Source organism: Podarcis bocagei, assembly GCF_964188305.1.
Source record: "Podarcis bocagei genome assembly, chromosome: 7".
Classification (NCBI taxonomy): domain Eukaryota; kingdom Metazoa; phylum Chordata; class Lepidosauria; order Squamata; family Lacertidae; genus Podarcis; species Podarcis bocagei.
The window spans coordinates 79697515-79716177 of record NC_138132.1 but is presented as its reverse complement, the minus strand read 5'-3'; the positions used below and the strand labels follow the sequence as shown (position 1 = coordinate 79716177).

Below are 18663 nucleotides of genomic sequence, written 5' to 3'. Positions count from 1 at the left end.
GGTTTACAAGCCGAAGAAACAAAAAATGTACATCTCATAACAATCTACTGCAATAAAAAAATGTGATAGTAAAACATAACTTTAAAATAGGCAACCTACATCAAAAAAGTAACATTTAACAATCATTAGAATAGTATAAAATAATATCAACATATAAAAGTTAAACAGAAATCCACTCAACAGTTACAATAATATCTAAACTGTAATCAATAAAACGGCAAGCCACAGTACATAAGACAATACAATACACATTGAGAAGCAGAGGGTAGCTATGGCCCTTCGCCTTCTTATGTACCGTATTTTTCGCTCTATAAGACGCACCAGACCACAAAACGCACCTAGTTTTTGGAGGAGGAAAACAAACAAAAAAATATTCTGAATCTCAGAAGCCAGAACAACAAGAGGGATCGCTGCGCAGCGAAAGCAGCGATCCCTCTTGCTGTTCCGGCTTCTGGGATGGCTGCGCAGCCTGCATTCGCTCCATAAGATGCACACACATTTCCCCTTACTTTTTAGGAGGGAAAAAGTGAGTCTTATAGAGCAAAAAATACGGTACTTATTTATTTCTCCAAGGAGCTCAAGGTGGCTCTTCCCAACTCATTTAATCAACCCTGTTAGGCTGAGAGGCGGTGACTGGCCCAAGGTCACCCAGGCAGCTTCACAAGGGAGCATGAATTCGAACCTTGGTCTCCCACTCCTTTGCCTGACACTCGAACCCAGTGGGAGTTGTATTTCAAAAACAGCCAGAGACCCCAGTTTGGGAAACACTGCTCTAACCATTACACCACACTGGGGAGGAGTTTCTTTCATCCTTTGGTCATGATCTTGGGAGAGGCTGATAGGAGCCAAAGTCATAGTGACTTCTCCCACAATTTGATGCGAGTTCTGCAACACAACCAGCTCCAAAACACAATCTTGCCCCATAAAATCCACTTTTGGGTGCAAGGCTGTGCTCTCCAACCCATGCAGGCCCCCTTCCCACCCAAGCCCCCTTAAAAACACTGAATGGAATAAAAAAAATAAACCGAGAACTGAATTTGTATCAAAATGGGAGGCCTTCAGAACATATCTTAAACAAAATTATACCATGTTAAAATCTGTAGCAGCTTTTGAGTGATCCCAGCAGTTTTTATTAATTGCTTATATAAACATTTATAAATTGTGAAAATATTAACATAAAAAATAGTATTTTGATATGGCAGTAAATTTATGTAAAAAGAATTAAGGAATAAATGGGAAGTCGGGTATAAAAGATGACAAGATTTTTTTTTTATTGTAACATGAAATTGTAATCACAATTTTTTGTCATAATTTTTGTCTTAATAACAGATTGTGTAAATTTCATTTTCTTTCCTTTTTCCTCCCCTCTTAAGTTGTACCCCCTTTTCAGTATTGTTCCCCTTTTTTAGTATGTAATAAGCATGGAAATAAAAAAGGGGGGGAAACATAAATAAAATAAAATAAAAACACTGAATGGAAAAGCAGAGTAGTACTATTTTGCTTCAACATGGAAGCAGCCGTCCTGGGATCTCCAGGAAGGATGGCTCTCTGTTGACCAGCAAGTTCCGAACACAGCTGGGTCTCTAGCCAAGAGGCCCAACTCACCTGAGCAGGTGACACAGGAGATGCCCTCAGCGCTCAGGTTGTACTTTAGGTCCAGCAGGACCTGGATGTTGGTGTCAGGCCTGAAGAGAAGGGGAGCCCGGCTTGCTGGGCGGAGGCGGCTGGCGAAGAAGACGGACAGAAGAAGAACGGAGAGGAAGAGCCCTGAAGGAAGAAAGAGAGAGAGGGTCAAAGATGGACCGTGCCAGCATCTTCTCACCTCGCATCACACTTCCGCACAGGAACAATGTCAGCATTATAGTTGCCTTTTGTGACTGTGTACTAATGTTTATATGTAGAACACCTGAGCATGGGCTAAGTTTGTTTTACCTCTGTGGATTACTTTGAAAAACAAATTTTGTATCTGTGGACTGCTATTACTTTAGACCTGATAATAGATTACATTTATGTATGAGTTTACATATATTCAGTGGGACCCGGGTGGCGCTGTGGATTAAACCACAGAGCCTAGGGCTTGCCAATCAGAAGGTCAGTGGTTCGAATCCCTGTGGCGGGGTGAGCTCCCGTTGCTCGGTCCCAGCTCCTGCTAACCTAGCAGTTCGAAAGCACGTCAATGTGCAAGTAGATAAATAGGTACTGCTCCGGCGGGAAGGTAAACGGTGTTTCCGTGTGCTGCTCTGGTTCGCCAGAAGTGGCTTAGTCATGCTGGCCACATGACCCGGAAGCTGTACACCGGCTCCCTCAGCCAATAAAGCAAGATGAGTGCTGCAACCCCAGAGTCGACCACGACTGGACCTAATGGTCAGGGGTCCCTTTACCTTTACCTTACATGTATTACATCTGAGCATGGCTTTACCTCTGTTGTGCCATATGGGTCACTTTAAGAAAGAAATTTTGTATGTGTGGATTGCCAACACCTGTTACTCAAACCAATATTGTGCTTGCCCATATAATCCTGTTTATATCGTTGCTTACTGCAACCACTACTATGCTATAAGATACACTATCCTGTAATATTACATATGGTATGTACAGTTGTTTATGTTTTTTATATTAATTTTGCTGTAAAAATGTGAGAAATTACGATATTGTATTTATTTGCATTACCTAGAGCCTGTTCTACTGATGAAGCCTAGGATGGCAAAACAAAGCTAATATTCCGGAAGTCCTTGTCTTAGACTCTGTGAAAGGATTCTGTGGAACTGTAACAACCCTTCATGTGGATTATTGGACTCTTTGAACAGACAGGTGGAATAGATACTTATACAGTGGTACCTCGGGTTACATACGCTTCAGGTTACAGACTCCGCTAACCCAGAAATAGTGATTCAGGTTAAGAACTTTGCTTCAGGATGAGAACAGAAATCGCGAGCAGCGGTGTGGCGGCAGTGGGAGGCCCCATTAGCTAAAGTAGTGCTTCAGGTTGAGAACAGTTTCAGGTTAAGTACGGACCTCAAGAACGAATTAAGTACTTAACCTGAGGTACCACTGTACATGTATGGACCTTATGGATGAACTGACTAGAGAATGAACTGATCCACTGGGTCTTCTCCTTTTTTCATTGAACTTCATGAGACGTCCGTTGAAATCTATAATTTGATACAATGAAGAGTACATCTGATTTATTCAAAAGTACAGCCGCTTACGTCTTGTGAGTTTATTGAGCACTGTGGACCCAGCAGGGAATAAGGAGATGAGGCACAGCAGGTTGGATCCCGACTTAGAGTCGACCCAACTAACGTGTTAGACATGACTAACTTCGGCCCCATTTATTTTGATGGCTCTGCTCTGCACTGGATCCAACCCCAGGTGCTCAGGATAATCATGACTCGCTTGATGCAAGGAAGGGAAACAGTTTCCACCCTGAGGGCCCCATTCACACCCTGGACAGGCTTCTGGGGGGGGGGGCACACGTCAGTCGGGTGGAGGGAGCCAGATGGAAGAGCTGGCAGGGAAACAGCTAGGGCTCTCAATTTTGTTCCAGCCCTGCAAAACAGAGGAGGTTTCTATGCACACAGGACACACAGAGAGAGCTTTCCATTCTCCTTCCAAGCAAGGAAGAGGCATTATCACAGTTCACAGTCCTGTCAGAGGGGTGTGGCCAGGGTGTGTGTGGCTTAGGGGAGGTGGGTGTGGTCTGGGGTGGATAGGCGTGGCCTAAGGATGGGGGCATGGCCTGCGGAGATTCCTGAAGCCAAGTCAGAGAGACCTGCCAGGTGCCATATGGCCATCTGGTCTGGAGTCTCCCACCTCTGATGTTATCCGAGCTTTGAGTAGTGATTTCTGTTTTGGAAAACCACATAAGCCACTTTTGGCAGGTGGGGGGAGTGCAGCTAAGCATGGCTTATTTGAGTCTCTTGTTCTACAAATTGTAATAACAGAAGTTTACATTCAAACCTTTCTATGGGATTGCTCTTATCTGTAATCCAATAGATTTGTTTTTTATATTGCTTTAATTTTATTAGCGTTTAATTACTTTTTAATAATTATCTTTTACATGCTTTCAGCTCTTTGTGTTTTATCTGTGTAGTTTTAAGCTGCCTCAAGTCCTGGTTTGGGGAAAAGCCAGGATAAGAATACACTGATTATGATGAATAATAATACAGTTTATTTTGTGCATTTTGATTATATTAATAATAATATAGTTTCCTTTGTGCATTTTGATCATATTTCATTTGATCTGAAATACAGAAGTCGTCCTAAATTTCAGTGGTTGTGCAACTGGTTTCTACAGTTTGCAAACTGCTTTGGAACCTAATTGGGCATTGAGCAGAATATAAATTAATAGGTAATCATATAGCAATAAATATTGGATCTCCACAAAACAGATCCAGGAATGCTTACCGACAATCACCCATCTGCTCTTCACGGCTGACCACAAAACCCAGACCTGGAGGAGCTCTTGAAGGTGAGCAATGAGATGTCCCTGGCTGTTATTCTTGGTGGGGAGTTGAAGACTGTCCGGCAGCACTGAGACCAAGGGAACATCTCCCATTTCCAGAGTCACTAGCAGAGGAGCAAAGAACACTTTTAAGGACAAAGGCTCCTTTCCCTTCCTTTCCATCTGTCCCAAATCTTCCAGCATTCACCTTCACTGGGTTAACCTCTGATAATGAGAGGGAGGGAAGTCCTTCTTCACACAGTGAATAAGTTAGACGGTGGAACTCTCTCCCTCAGGAGCCAGTGAGGGCCACCAACCCAGATGGCTTTAAAAGAAGGTTGGGCAAGTTCATTGAGACGGATAGGTTTGCTGTCAGTGACGACGAGGCACCAATATTTATCATTCATTCCTTTTCTTCACATCCCACCTGTTCCTCTAAGAAGCTCTTGGGGGTGCACAGAGTCCTCCTCTTTCCCTTTTTATTCTCACAACAATCCTGTGAGGTAGGTTGTGCTCACTGCCACTGGCCCACGGTCACACCCAGTGAGCTTCATGACTGAGTGGGGAGATTTGAACCCGGGTCTCTAACCACTACACCAAACGGACGCTATGTTTTCCGAAGCAACCAGACCCGTACACAGATTGCCCACTGCAGTTGCACCCTAGGTTTGTGCCAATGAGCAATAGCATATCTGCAGCTTTATTTTCAATCTCTCTCTCCCACCAATCCCAGGGGTGAAATTTGCAAAGCTTTATGATAATTGTCTTCATCCCCCAGAAATTCTGAAATGATAACCCCTCCATTTAAAGGTAAAGTGACCCCTGACCATTAGGTCCAATCGTGGCCGACTCTGGGGTTGCGGCGCTCATCTCTCTTTATTGGCCGAGGGAGCCGGCATACAGCTTCCGGGTCATGTGGCCAGCATGACTAAGCCGCTTCTGGCGAAGCAGAGCAGCGCACAGAAACGCCGTATACCTTGCCGCCGGAGCGGTACCTATTTATCTACTTGCACTCTGATGTGCTTCCGAACTGCTAGGTTCGCAGGAGCAGGGACTGAGCAATGGGAGCTCACCCCGTCGCAGGGATTCGAACGACCGACCTTCTGATCAGCAAGTCCTAGGCTCTGTGGTTTAACCCACAGTGCCACACGTGTCCCTTACCCCTCCATTTAGCACCTCCCTATTGTTAGTCTTGTTACCCCCCAAAAAAAATATATCCTGAAAGCATGGGTGTAGCCAGGGGGTTGGGGGGTCAGCTGCTACCCCAAAATCAAGTAAATAAAGAAAAATACTTAGCTAAAAGTAGAAATTGTCAATATCAATGTCACAACTAAAGGTCCCAAACAAAGAAGAACGGCAACTTAAACTGACAGAATATGTACAACTTGCAGACTTCACATATAGAATAAGAGAACAAGAAGAACATACGTTTAAGAAGATTGGAAAACATTTATTGAATAGATGGGGAATAATTGTGTACAGCTGAAAAACGCTGGCAGCATTAAGATAAATTCAACAGTGTAATGGAATACTGAATGGTATAGTTTTTGTAAAATATGCAGGGATTTTATGATATGTAAACTGAACCATGGAAAGAGAAGAAGGGAAGTCATTGATGTCTTAAGGATGTAAAATGTTTATCTTAAACTGTAAAACAGAAATATATATGCGCACAGAAATCGTAGAAAAATTCTGACAGATTTTTCTGAGCACTTGGGGTCAAAAGAAGGTAATTAAGACAACTGTTGTGGAGACATTTCATTCAGAATCTGCTAGACAGAGCCAGAGAGAGGATGATGAGAGGTGGGTATTCTGGCCCCCCAAAAAACATAAATCCTGGCTATGCCCATGCCTCAAAGTATGGTTCCTCCTCGGTTTAGCATGTTGGAGAGAAACACTCTCTTCCTTCATTATAATGACAGCCTCATGCATGCATACACTGAACCACCTTCCCTGCCCTGTTGACCTGAGGGTGTCCCCGGAGGAAATTGCCCTCCTGTCTCACATTATTCCAGAAATGCTGCAAAGAAGCCATTTCCATAAATTACCATGCAGGGCAGGGATGGCATATCAACGAGGCGAAGCGCCTGGCGAAGCAGGAATTTCGAGCACCCGGGGCTGTTTCCTGAGAGGCACCTGACCCTGGATTGCAAAGGAGCGCTTTGCGGGAGGAAAGGTTTGTGCAGGAAAACAAACTCTCCATCTGAGCAAATGCTCTTGGTGAGGAAGCAGGTATCCCAAGTCAGCTCTGAGGGTTTCAGGGGCTGGTGGGTGGGAAGATCATAGGAATAAAAATTTAAGGAGAGCCCGTCTGGGTCGAGCCAATGGCCTGCCTAGTCCAGCACCCCATTCTCTGGGTTAAAGGTAGAATTGCAGAGTTGGAAGGGACCCCAAGGTCCAGCAAAGCTAGGGAAAATGTACAAAATAGGAAATAAGAATTGCTGGAAGTGTAAAATTAAAGAGGGTAATTTTTTCCACATGTGGTGGACATGCGACGAAATGAAGAAATATTGGGAACATATTTATAATGAGTTAAAAAAAATACTCAAATATACATTTCCCAAAAGACCGGAGGCATTCCTGCTAGGAATAATCGGGGACGAAATCAAAAAAGAGGATAAGGTACTATTTCAGTATTCCACAACCGCCGCCAGATTATTAATTGCCCAAAACTGGAAGAATCAAAATACCCCATCAATTAGAGACTGGCAAACAAAATTATTTGAATTTGTTAATCTTGCAAAAATGACACAAAAAATTAGAAACCAAAAAAATACAAAGTTTATTAACGACTGGAATAAATTTATGATATATATCGAAGGGAACTATAGAAACCTAAAAACTATAGCAGGTTTGATATAAATCTTACGATGTGCAAATTATTAACAACTACGAACTGCAGGAAAAATAAATTATGTACATTAGGAAGCCTGAAAGCGGGAGGGATGGAGGTCGGCAGGGGGCAGAAGAATGACTTAAGTTTTTAAAGTTATAAAGAAATAAGTGTGAAGACAAATAACTGTAATGGAAACGGGTAAGATCATTACGTTATGTTTAGATGCTTGTAAATTATTTTTTCTCTTTTTTTGTAATTGTTGATTTGTTTTCCTTTTTTGGTTATGTATATGAAACTTAATAAAAAAAATTTTTTTTAAAAAAGGAAGGGACCCCAAGGGTCATCTAGTCCAACCCCCTGGAATGCAGGAATCTTTTTGCCCCAGAAGGGTCTCAAACCCACAACCCCGAGATTCAGTCTCACTCTCTACCGACTGAGCTATTGGGATGGAAGAATCTGACACTCCCAATTCTCTGCATCTCCAGCCTTAAATTCGGTTTTCCACTCTTTTCTCCAGCAAAAGAGAATAAATTCTTATGCAAATTCTTCAGCATTTTAGTGCTGGTTTCTCCTCATACTTACATCTTTTTCTACACACTTTTGACTTTTGTTATGCTTGCAGACCCCTCCAAGTGTCCCTATTTTCCAGGGACGGTCCCGGATTTACAGAAGTTTCTGATTTGAACCCGTAATTGTCCCTCTTCACCTTAGGACGTCCCTATTTTCACCAGAGAAATGTCAGAGGGTATGTGTTTGTAGTTATGCAGTTTTTTTATATGTCGCAGGCTCCTTGAGCATGGTTTTGCTTTGGAAAGGCAGAAGACAAATTGAATGATTGGTTGATATAACTTTTTGCAAAGCGTTTCCCCTAATTATAACACATTTCTGCATGTCATTTTCACAAATTTGCAAGGACCTTATGATGGGAGGATGGGTAATAAATAAAATAATTACAGTAGCAACAATGACATGATAAGAGCTTGCTAGGTTAGGACGATGATCTACAGGTGAAACTCGGAAAATTAGAATCTTGTGGAAAAGTTCATTTATTTCAGTAATTCAAGTTAAAAGGTGAAACTAATATATGAGATAGACTCATGACATGCAAAGCGAGATATGTCAAGCCTCTATTTGTTATAATTGTGATGTTTATGACGTACAGCTGATGAAAACCCCAAATTAACAATCTCAGAAAATTAGAATATTAGATGAAATCAGCAAAACAAGGACTGCAAATAGAGCAATATTGGACCTCTGAGAAGTAGAAGCATGCATATGTACTCAGTACTTGGTTTGGGCCCCTTTTGCATCAATTACTGCCTCAATGCAGCATGACATGGATGCTATCAGCCTGTGGCACTGCTGAGGTGTTATGGAAGACCAGGAAGCTTCAATAGCATTCTTGGTAGATGGTTGCGTTGACCCTGGACTTAATGAAGCACAGTGGACCAACACCAGCTGATGACATGGCTCCCCAAATCAACACAGACTGTGGAAACTTCACATTGGACTTCAAGCATCTGGCATTGTGTGCCTCCCCATTCTTCCTCCAGACTCTGGGTCCTTGGTTTCCAAATGAGATGCAAAAGCTGCTCTCATCAGAAAAGAGATTTGGGGAGCCATGTCATCAGCTGGTGTTGGTCCACTGTGCTTCATTAAGTCCAGGGTTAACGATAGCCATCTATTGTTCCTTACGATATGATAATAAAGATTATCATATTGCAAGGAAACCGTTCATTGTTATGGTTATGTTACAGCTCTTTTGTATGATCATGTATTGTACGGATTTTTTATTTATTTTGTAAAAAGGACACTGAGCTCAGCCCTGCCTCTCAGGGACTGCCTACCTGGCTCGTCTTCCACACTGAGCAAGGGGATGTCGTCGTCCAGGTAAGGAAGGCCGCCTGGCCCGGGACCACCTGCAGCCTCCGAGGAGATGAACAGCCAGTCTGAAACATGCAGGGAATTCGGCTTCACACATTTCTGGCTGCAGCTGCAGGAGAGGGAAGGATGGGTGCTGAGTGAGCATCTCAGAGCACTTTGCCCCTTGCAAAGCATCTGTGGGTCGTCATTGTCGACACAGCAAAGGGCAGATCGAGCAGATCGGGAAAGGGCTGTGCTCAGAGCTGGGCATCAGGTGCGCTTGATGTGCAAACAATTTCCCCTGCTGTTGCGCCAGAGGGTTTGAGAAAGAGACGTGCAAAAACTCACACATCCTCACTGGATCCTTGCAGCACCGATGGGGAATCTGTGGTGCTCTCGAGATGTTGCTGGACTCCAGCTTCTTTCAAGTCACCCCCCAGCCCGCAGCCAGTCTGGCCAAGAGCCAAGGGGGATGGGGGAAAGTTGTGGTCTAGCAACACCTGAAGTGGCACAGGGTCCCCGGCTGGGGCTAATTGGAGCTGGAGTCCATCCAGTTGGAAGGCAGGGATGGAGAACCCGCAGCCTTCCTCATGTTGTTGGACTCCAACTAAGAGCATATGAAGTGCTGAATCAGGCCAATCGCCCATCTAGTCCAGCATCCTGTTCTCACAGTGGCCAACCTATGTGAAACCTGCAAGCAGGATTCGAACACAAAATCACCCTCCCCTCCTGAGGGTACAACAACTGGTATTCAGAAGTATCACTGCCTCTGACCGTGGGGGTCTCATCAACCCCAGCTGGCAGTGCCAATATTCAGGGATGAAAGGAGTTGCAGTCCAGCAACGGTTGTCTGGGGTGAGCCAGCAGCAAATCACACTGTGCAAGTTGGAGTTAACTCTTTATTAGCAAGAACATGATCTGCACCGACTTGGTGAGTGTCAGGCCTAATGAGCACAGCCTGGTAGGTCTTGCCCCATGGATCAGTTGCCGAGATTAAAAATCCCTGCCTCCCTGCAGCCCTTTAAGTCCCCTCCACTCCAGGGCTTTCCCCAAGCAATTGAGGACTACACCTGCAGGCAGCCAACCTCTGCTCCACCCTTTTCATGCCTCTCCTGGTTCTGGGAGACAAGGAGGGAAGGGAGCTCATTGCTGCCTGTTGCCCTCCCACCTCCCCTGCTTCAGCTTCCACCTCTGATCCTGGAGTTTTCCTGCTACAGACTCTCCCAGCTCACTAAGCTCTGCCACCTCTTCATCTTCCGACACGTCCTCTCCCTAGTCTTCTCCATCTGACTACTCAGCATCATCCCAGTACCACTCCCCGGCCTCTGAGCTTCTTTCCCTTGGTGGTTCCCCATCTGGTTTCACCAACCATCCCTCTGTGTCCAACCAATCCCTGACAAACATATGGAGTGCCACAAGCTCCCAACCCCTGCCTTACAACGACCTTGCAGGGAAGGCCAATATTATTGCATCCTCTTTTTCAGACAGGTTTTTGAGGTGTGCTTTCCTTTAGGTGTGCTTTCCTTAGGTAATAATAATAATAATAATAATAATAATAATAATAATTATAATTATAATTATAATTATAATTATAATTATAATTTATTTATACCCCGCCCACCTGGCTGGGTTTCCCCAGCCACTTGGCAGCTCCCAACAGAATATTAAAAACAAAATAAAACATCAAACATTAAAACCTCCCTAAACAGGGCTGCCTTCAGATGTCTTCTAAAAGTCAGATTGCTGTTTATTTCCTTGACATCTGAAGGGAGAGCATTCCACAGAGTGGGCGCCACTACCGAGAAGGCACTCTGCCTGGTTCACTGTAATCTCACTTCTCGCAGTGAGGGAACCGCCAGAAGACCCTCAGAGCTGGACCTCAGTGTCCGGGCTGGACGATAGGGGTGGAGGTGCTCCTTTAGGTCTACTGGGCCGAGGCCGTTTAGAGCTTTCAAGGTCAGCACCAACACTTTGAATCGTACTCGGAAACGTACTGGGAGCCAATGTAGGTCTTTCAGGACCGGTGTAATATGGTCGCGGTGAAAACCAACATGGGGTCCCTTTTGTCACCATGCCTCTTCCACAGGGTTAAGCTGAGAGGCGGTGAATGGCTCCCAGTAGCCCACTGAGCTCCCCTCCAGAGTGGGGATCTGAACCCTAGTCTCCCAAGTCCTAGTCCAACACCCTAATCACTATGCCACACTGGCTCTCAGATATCACAATTGTTCAGCCATTAGGCCATGTGACCAGCTGCCCTCTGCAAGCTCCCCTCTGACAGCTCAGTCAATGAACCTCACCTGGCTTGGCAGGCGTTCTCCAAGGGCGACAAGTAGAGGGACCAGACCCCGAGGGCTGCAGGCATGATGAAGAGGACTGCCACCCAGCAGCAGGAAATGATCAGGGACATGAAGAGGCCAAAATCGTGGACAGCGGGGATCTGCAGGAGAAAGGAGAGATGGAGGCGGATTTCAATTCTGTTTGCATTTAGGTGGCGTTGTGGTCTAAACCACTGAGCCTAGGGCTTGCCAATCGAAATGAATGTGCATGGGCCTCCTCCGACCCAGATGTGCACCAGAAATAACACTTGTGCATGCACACAAGCTATTTCCGGTGCTCCTCTGACCTGGAAGTGGGCAGCTGCGCAGCGCTGCACCGGTAAGAGCAGGCGGCGGTTGCCACGGGCCAGATAAACAAGTCCCTCGGGCCTTACCGTATTTTTCACTCTATAAGATGCACCAGACCACAAGATGCACCTAGTTTTTGGAGGAGGAAAACAAGAAAAGAAAAAAATTCTGAATCTCAGAAGCCAGAACAGCAAGAGGGATCGCTGTGCAGTGAAAGCAGCAATCCCTCTTGCTGTTCTGGCTTCTGGGATAGCTGCGCAGCCTGCATTCGCTTCATAAGACGCACACACATTTCCCCTTACTTTTTAGGAGGGAAAAAATGAGTCTTATAGAGCAAAAAATACGGTAGTTTGGGGACCCCTGGACAAAAGTTAAGGAAGAAAGAGATTAAAAGGATCTGGCGAGGGAAAGCAGGTGGGCAGAGGAGAGGAAAAGGAAAGGCAGAACTGGAGGATCTGGAGTTGAAAAGGGGGACGGGGGAGAACGAAGCTCATTTTAAATGTGCCAGAACTGAGGAGGCAGACCAATGCCTCAGTGCATTTGCAGGAGAGCTAGATGAAGAAAAGAAGTGAAAGGAAAGTAGCCGCCTGAACAAAACACAGGCTGTTGACTTCAGACTAAACGTCGATTCCTTAAACCATTATGATACGGTATGATATGATAATCTTTATTGTCATTGTCCCATAAAGAACAACGAAATTGAAAAAATCTACATCAGACATTCAAAAACCAACAAGCCTGCTATCCTAGCTATTCCAGTCTGGTTAACCCCCTAAAAACTCTGATACCCCATAATTAAATACAATATACTCCCACAGAGACTACCTTACACTGCGTTTAAAACCAAAATCGCATTTGGATAAAAACTGTTTCTCAGGCGGCTAGTCCTAGTCTTTATAACCCTGTATCTTCTTCCAGAAGGCAGAAGCTGAAAGAGATCATTTCCGGGGTGCGCACTGTCCTGCACTATCTCTGCAGCTTTCTTGTGACACCTGGAAGCATAGATTTGATCCAAGGTGGGAAGAGTGCACCCAATTATTCTCTCCGCAGTCTTTACAACCCTGGACATCACTTTTTTATCCTTTATGTGAGGGGCGGTGATGCTTGTGTTGTATTATTTCCTCATTGTGGTATTGCCACGGGCAAGCTCCACGTCCTTCAAAGTTATAAGCAAAGCTCTCCTGAAAATGCTTACCTGGGAGAAAATGTTGGCTGCGTACGCCGCAGCTGTGGTCAAGGAGGTAAAGAAAGTGGCTTTGCCAGCTGTCTGGATGGTGTGGACCATGCGGAGGTGGAGATCTTTCAAGTGTGTGGCCTGCCGGTAGGTGTTTATGAAAACAAACACGTCATCCACACCTGAGATCACACAGAGAAGAAGGGATCAATCAGAACCTGCTCGGAATCAACCAGCATGGTCTTCAGCTGATGTCAGGCTCCACAATATTAAGACCTACCCCACTATGAATGTCTATCTCCCAAGTGAGCTGTTGCCCAGGTCTGTTCCAATATAAAGTTTTCTGTGTATTGATGGTTAAAGCTGTGCCTGAGTTGAGTGACCTGATGCCAAGTTAGACCCTTGGGTCCATCTAGTTCAGTACTGTCCACACTGGCTGGAAGCAGCTCTTCTGGCAGGGGCCTTTCCCAACCCTACCTGAGGATGCTGGGGATTGAACATGGGACCTTCTGCATGCAAAGCAGGTGCTCTGCCAGTGACCTACAGCCATCCTCTTAAGACACTGGGACATATGAAGCTGCCTTATCCTGAGTCAGGCCAATTGGTCCATCTAACTCAGTATGGTCTACACCAGGGGCCAGCAAACTTTAAGCACCAGGCAGGCCCCACAAATAACCCAGAGATGCATTTTAAATAAAAGCACACATTCTACTCATGTAAAAACATGCTGATTCCCGGACCGTCTGTGGGCCGGATTTAGAAGGCGATTGGGCCAGATCCGGCCCCCAGGCCTTAGTTTGCCTACCCATGGCAGCAGCTCTCTAGGGTTTCAGGCAAGGGGATTCCTGGAGATCCTGAGGATTGAACCCAGGACCTTCTCCATGCAATGGAAATGCTCTGCCATTGAGCCACAGCCTGGTTTTTGACATCTGGGTAGGTTGAGGCCACTTACCAATCCCCACAATCACAAAAGCAGCCACTCCATTCAGGATTCCTAGGTACTGGATCCCAAAGACGACGTGGTAGAGGAAAAGCGCCACAAGGCAACTGAGCCCGATGCTAGCGATCCCAAAGAATGAGAGGAACACTGGAAGAGGAGGAAGAGAGAGCGAAAGATCAAGCAAACCACTTTGCACAGAGAACGCCCAAAAAGTGGATTAACACATACATGCCCACAAGTGTCACAGTTGGTTCTGTGAACCACCTGGAAAGTCTTGTGTCTGAAGTGATGAGGAACTATATTGTTACAGCTGCTGGCCAAGCGTTTCTCTGTCTCCCCAGTTGCTGGTTTACAGTCCAGAAATTCCCAGCTTCATCCACAGAAGCTAATGTTAGGAGATGGTCTCCTGATTGCTGTCTTGCCAAATGCAAGGTGGTTCCTTTGAAATTAGATTCAGAAGCAATGCAAAACACAGGTGAGTGAGTTTAAATATTTTATTCTAAAGAGCAAGCAATATATACATACCAAGCAAGCACTTGGAGCCCTCAAGAAGTAGCAAAGTGACTCCCCCAGGTAGCCTTTAGTTTGCATGGTCCCGCAGCCGATCAGTCCATGCACAAGCTTCTGAGAAACTGTGCCCAAACCATCCAATAAATAGCTAGATAGCTAGCCTGTGGCTTGCCTGACTGGCTATTTGCAGATCATTCATTACTGGCTACTTGCAGATTATTGCAAGTATTATTCCCAATGCCTCACTTTCTCAAAACAATGTCCAACATCAAAGAAGGTACTCATCACTATCTCTTCCTCCTAACTGATTAGGGCATTGTAGGCTGTTCTCACGCCATCAAAGAACTTAAGAGACAAGGAGAGAGGGAAGGAACAGGGGCAGGAAGGGCAACCAGTGTCAGATCACTAACTCCTCGATATACAATTTATCTTCTGGATAGATTGACCATACAATTGCTTAGGCTCTCTCTGGGTTTTAGAATGTGTCACCCATCAGAACCTGGAGCAGCGGACACACCACCAGCTCAGCAGAGGAGGCAGATGTGTTAAGTCAAAGCTACAAGCCCCATCGTCTCTGACCATTGGCTATGCTGACCATTGTTCCACAGTGTTGTTCTGGGACTGGGCTGATTCATGCAGGAGAAGACTACTAATGGCTACTAGGCATTCTGGCTATGCCACAGGAAGGGAGAAAGTGCTCTGGAGCCCCAGGGTCCTGTTTGTGGATGAGGTGAGTCATTGGCTTACTCCAGCAGAGCTCTCTTTGTGTTCTAGGTTATCCTTGCTCCCGACATAGCTTACCTGAGCAGGAAGCCAGGATGTAGACCAACACTGCAATGCAGCTGCTGCTGATGAAAGCCAGCAACATGTCATTGTTGAACGTCTTCCTCACTTCGTAGTCAAACAAATCCGTCCCACCATACAGCACCTGGACTTTGCTAGGAAGAAACCGGGGAGAGGGAGAGTTGTGATTACCATCTTCACTTTTGAATACTGTTATAAGAATTTAAGGTTCCAAATACAGAATAAATATTCATAGATGCACACATATCTAAATATATGAACCACATGTCTGTAATAGTATGGGAGAGCAATCCTGAAGCCATTTTGACTCTCCCAGTGACCTCAGATATTCCTCTGCAGTAAGGGAGGCAAATGGGGAAAGCCTTCCCATTGCCTTTTTGCTTGCAAATCCTGTCTCAAGGGCACATTTGTGTATGAATAGGGTGAGCCTGTGACCTGGAGTCAGGAACAAAAGTATTAAAGAGGTAAAGAGCCTCCTGACTATTAGGTCCAGTCATGACCGACTCTGAGGTTGCAGCACTCATCTCGCTTTATTGGCCGAGGGATCCGGTGTATAGCTTCCGGGTCATGTGGCCAGCATGACTAAGCCACTTCTGGCAAACCAGAGCAGCACACGGAAATGCCGTTTACCTTCCCGCCGGAGCGGTACCTATTTATCTACTTGCACTTTGACGTGCTTTTGAACTGCTAGGTTGGCAGGAACAAAAGTATTAACCCATCACACAAAAAATAGCCAGACTGCCCAGGTAATGCATCAGTGACCATTATCAGGAATCCTGGAAGGCGGGATTTATGCTGGAGACTGCCTCCTTCTGTGATGTATGTATGATTTGGGGGGGGGGGATCGGGCTACAGGGTGGGCAATTTCAAAAGTGCGCATAAGGACTTGCACATCATTGTTCAGGGTTCTCCTCCCTCCTGCGTGTGGTGAGTGAAGACCCTGTTGCAACAGTTCCTTGAATAAAGATCAGGCTTATTAGTCACTTTGCTTCTCAAATATACTCTGGTTGGCCTCTGTTACTTTCTCCTACCAATAGGGAACCCTCAAGGACTCTATACGGGCTCTGGAATACCCCATAAGGGAAAGGGAGCAGCTTTTTCTTATAATACCAACCCCACGTCTTCATCTCTAGTCAGCCTACAAGTGCTAAATACAGGGGCTTTTGCTCTCATCACCCATTTCTCTACCTCCCGCAGCTAACCCTGACTCGACTCTTGACTGGTGGGTCAGAGGAAGATGTCAGTTAGCAAGAGAAAACCTGTGGGATGTTGCCCCCCCCCCTTGTGGCAAATACAGCACTGACTTTCCCATCTCATGTCTGCCTTCAGCCAACCCACTGAAATAAAAAAATTAAGGTCATATATATATAATAAATGTTCATCAATGTACCAAGCAAACACGTACATAAATATATAAACCACGTGCCTGAAGCAGCACAGGAAAACAGCCCAGGAACCATTTTGACTCCCAACCTGACCAAATGATTTCTCTGCAAGGTCGAAGGAAAATGGAAAAGCCTCCCCATTGTCTTTTCATTCACAAATCCTGTCTTAAGTGTATGAATAGGGTGAGCCTGTGACCTGGCTCAGGAACTAAGTATTTATCATTACAAAAGACTGGCCTGACTCCCCAGGGTATCCAATCAAGTAAGCATTAACAGGTAACCTGCCAGACAAGAGGTAAACAACAGATTTCTGATAAACAACACACTCAGATTTCTGTTGTAGACCACCCCTTTCTGTGATGTAGGTATGATGTGTTTGGGGGTGGTCTTGGACTCCAAGGTAGGCAATTTAAAATGTCTATATAAGAGCAGACACACCTTGGTTTGGGGTCCTCCTCCTTCTCCTGCGTGTGAAGGGGGCACCCTGTTGCAACAGTTCAATAAAGATCAGGCTTACTAGCTGCTTTGCTTCTCAATATTCTCTGGTTGGCCTCTGTTATTTTCTCTGACCAATGGAGAACCTACAAAGGACTCTATAAGGGCTCTTGTGTCCCCCATAAGGGAATAAGGGCAGATTTTCATTTATTACACCACCAAACTAGTCTATTTATTTATTAAAAACTGCCCCACCACCCTCAGTTGGATCTCAGCCGGCCTCCAGCTGCTGGTCTTCCTACTTACACGCAGCCCAGCGTGGTTGCCTTCCTCAGATTCCTCTCCCTCCTCAGTCTCAATGTTGCCCTTGGAGAATCCAGCAAGGAGTCCTGTCGATGGCTTTATCTCCGCTCCCTGCCGGCCCTCTCTGCCTTCCTCCCATTGCAGAGAGCATCCTTTCCCAGCTGAGAGCAGCAGGATTACACTCTCAAGAGAGCGATTGCTGAGAGCACGAGAAGAGTCTTATTGCTTCTTTCCCCCACTTCCCTCTGGAGCTTAGCTTGCTGACTCCCAAAGCCATGGATCCCACCTGGAATCCTAATCGGTATTTTCATTCTATTAAACCACACGGGGGAGGAAAATAAGTGAGAGGATTCAGGAGATGGAGTGGCTGACGTGGAGAGCTGTGATACACACACACCCCGACTGCCCAGCTCGCCTGCAAAAAGAGTCTTCAAGCAAAGCTAATCCCAGATAATTAAAATGAGAGAGCTGATAAAGTCTGAACCGCAGGAGAGCAGGAGAGAAAAAAGAGCCTGTTCCCTTGCCTGTTCCCTTGCCAGATCTGCCTCAAGCACTGTGCCCAGCCTCAATCCTCTTTCTTCCATCCCTCTCAATCCTCCATTTGTGCAAGGAAGAAGCATTAGCAGAGTTCAAGAGTGCATCCCAGCCACCCAAAAACCCTCAAGGAAGGGCCAAAACAGGGCCAGTGAGAGGTATGGCTGGGGAGTGTCCTGTGGGCCAGGCAGAGAACCCTGGAGGGCCACACTGAGCCAGCAGGTTTGAGGTTATCTGCCTCTCAACTGTCGCGTTCGTTCCCACTGCCCTCCCCGGCCATCACGAAGCAGGAGGCTCTCCGTGGCTGCTACCCATGGTGACATTGCTCTTCCTCCCTAGTCAGGGGCAACTGTCAAAGGCACTCCCCAGCCAAAGGAATGCCCACGACAGATAGTTAGCTGTTCAATGTCAAAAGCAGACACTTTGGAGTTCTACGGCTCCGAATAACCATGCACAAAACAGCTATTCCCAAGTCTGAATTCTCTGCAGCAGTTGCAGCAACAAGGCGCTGCTCCCTCTCCCCCTGTTTAAGTGCCTCCCCCCGCAACATGCTGAATGTACCCAGGTGGAGACTGCGCCCCTGTGGAAGCTGCCTCTGCTCTTCTCTCTTCACACCCCTCCTGGTTCTGGGAGACAGTGGTGCAGGAGAGGCTGGGGGAGTCCCTGACCATTCATTTCCTAGCCCTGCCTCTTCCTCCTCTTCTTCCGACCCTTCCTGCGCTCCATCCTGCAGCTCCGTGCTCCACTCCCTGTCTCTAATTCTTGCCTCCTGGCTGGTAAAGGTCCTTCAAAATCACTGCCCCACCTCTCC

The 18663-nt window shown here is 46.0% G+C and overlaps 1 protein-coding gene across 4 annotated transcripts in view; it reads right to left on the bottom strand.

The window, feature by feature from the left end:
• The window catches only part of DISP3 (dispatched RND transporter family member 3), an 88025-nt gene that overhangs the window by 26350 nt on the left and 43012 nt on the right, over window positions 1-18663 (bottom strand). For all 4 annotated transcript variants that reach the window (XM_081202925.1, XM_081202926.1, XM_081202923.1 and 1 more), the window contains exons 4-10: window positions 15193-15329; window positions 13894-14028; window positions 12963-13123; window positions 11441-11580; window positions 9128-9273; window positions 4408-4569; window positions 1606-1767 (exon numbers count right to left, since the gene is read on the bottom strand). In XM_081202925.1, the coding sequence (XP_081059051.1) occupies window positions 1606-1767; window positions 4408-4569; window positions 9128-9273; window positions 11441-11580; window positions 12963-13123; window positions 13894-14028; window positions 15193-15329 (1043 nt within the window). The remainder of the gene's footprint in view (window positions 1-1605; window positions 1768-4407; window positions 4570-9127; window positions 9274-11440; window positions 11581-12962; window positions 13124-13893; window positions 14029-15192; window positions 15330-18663) is intronic.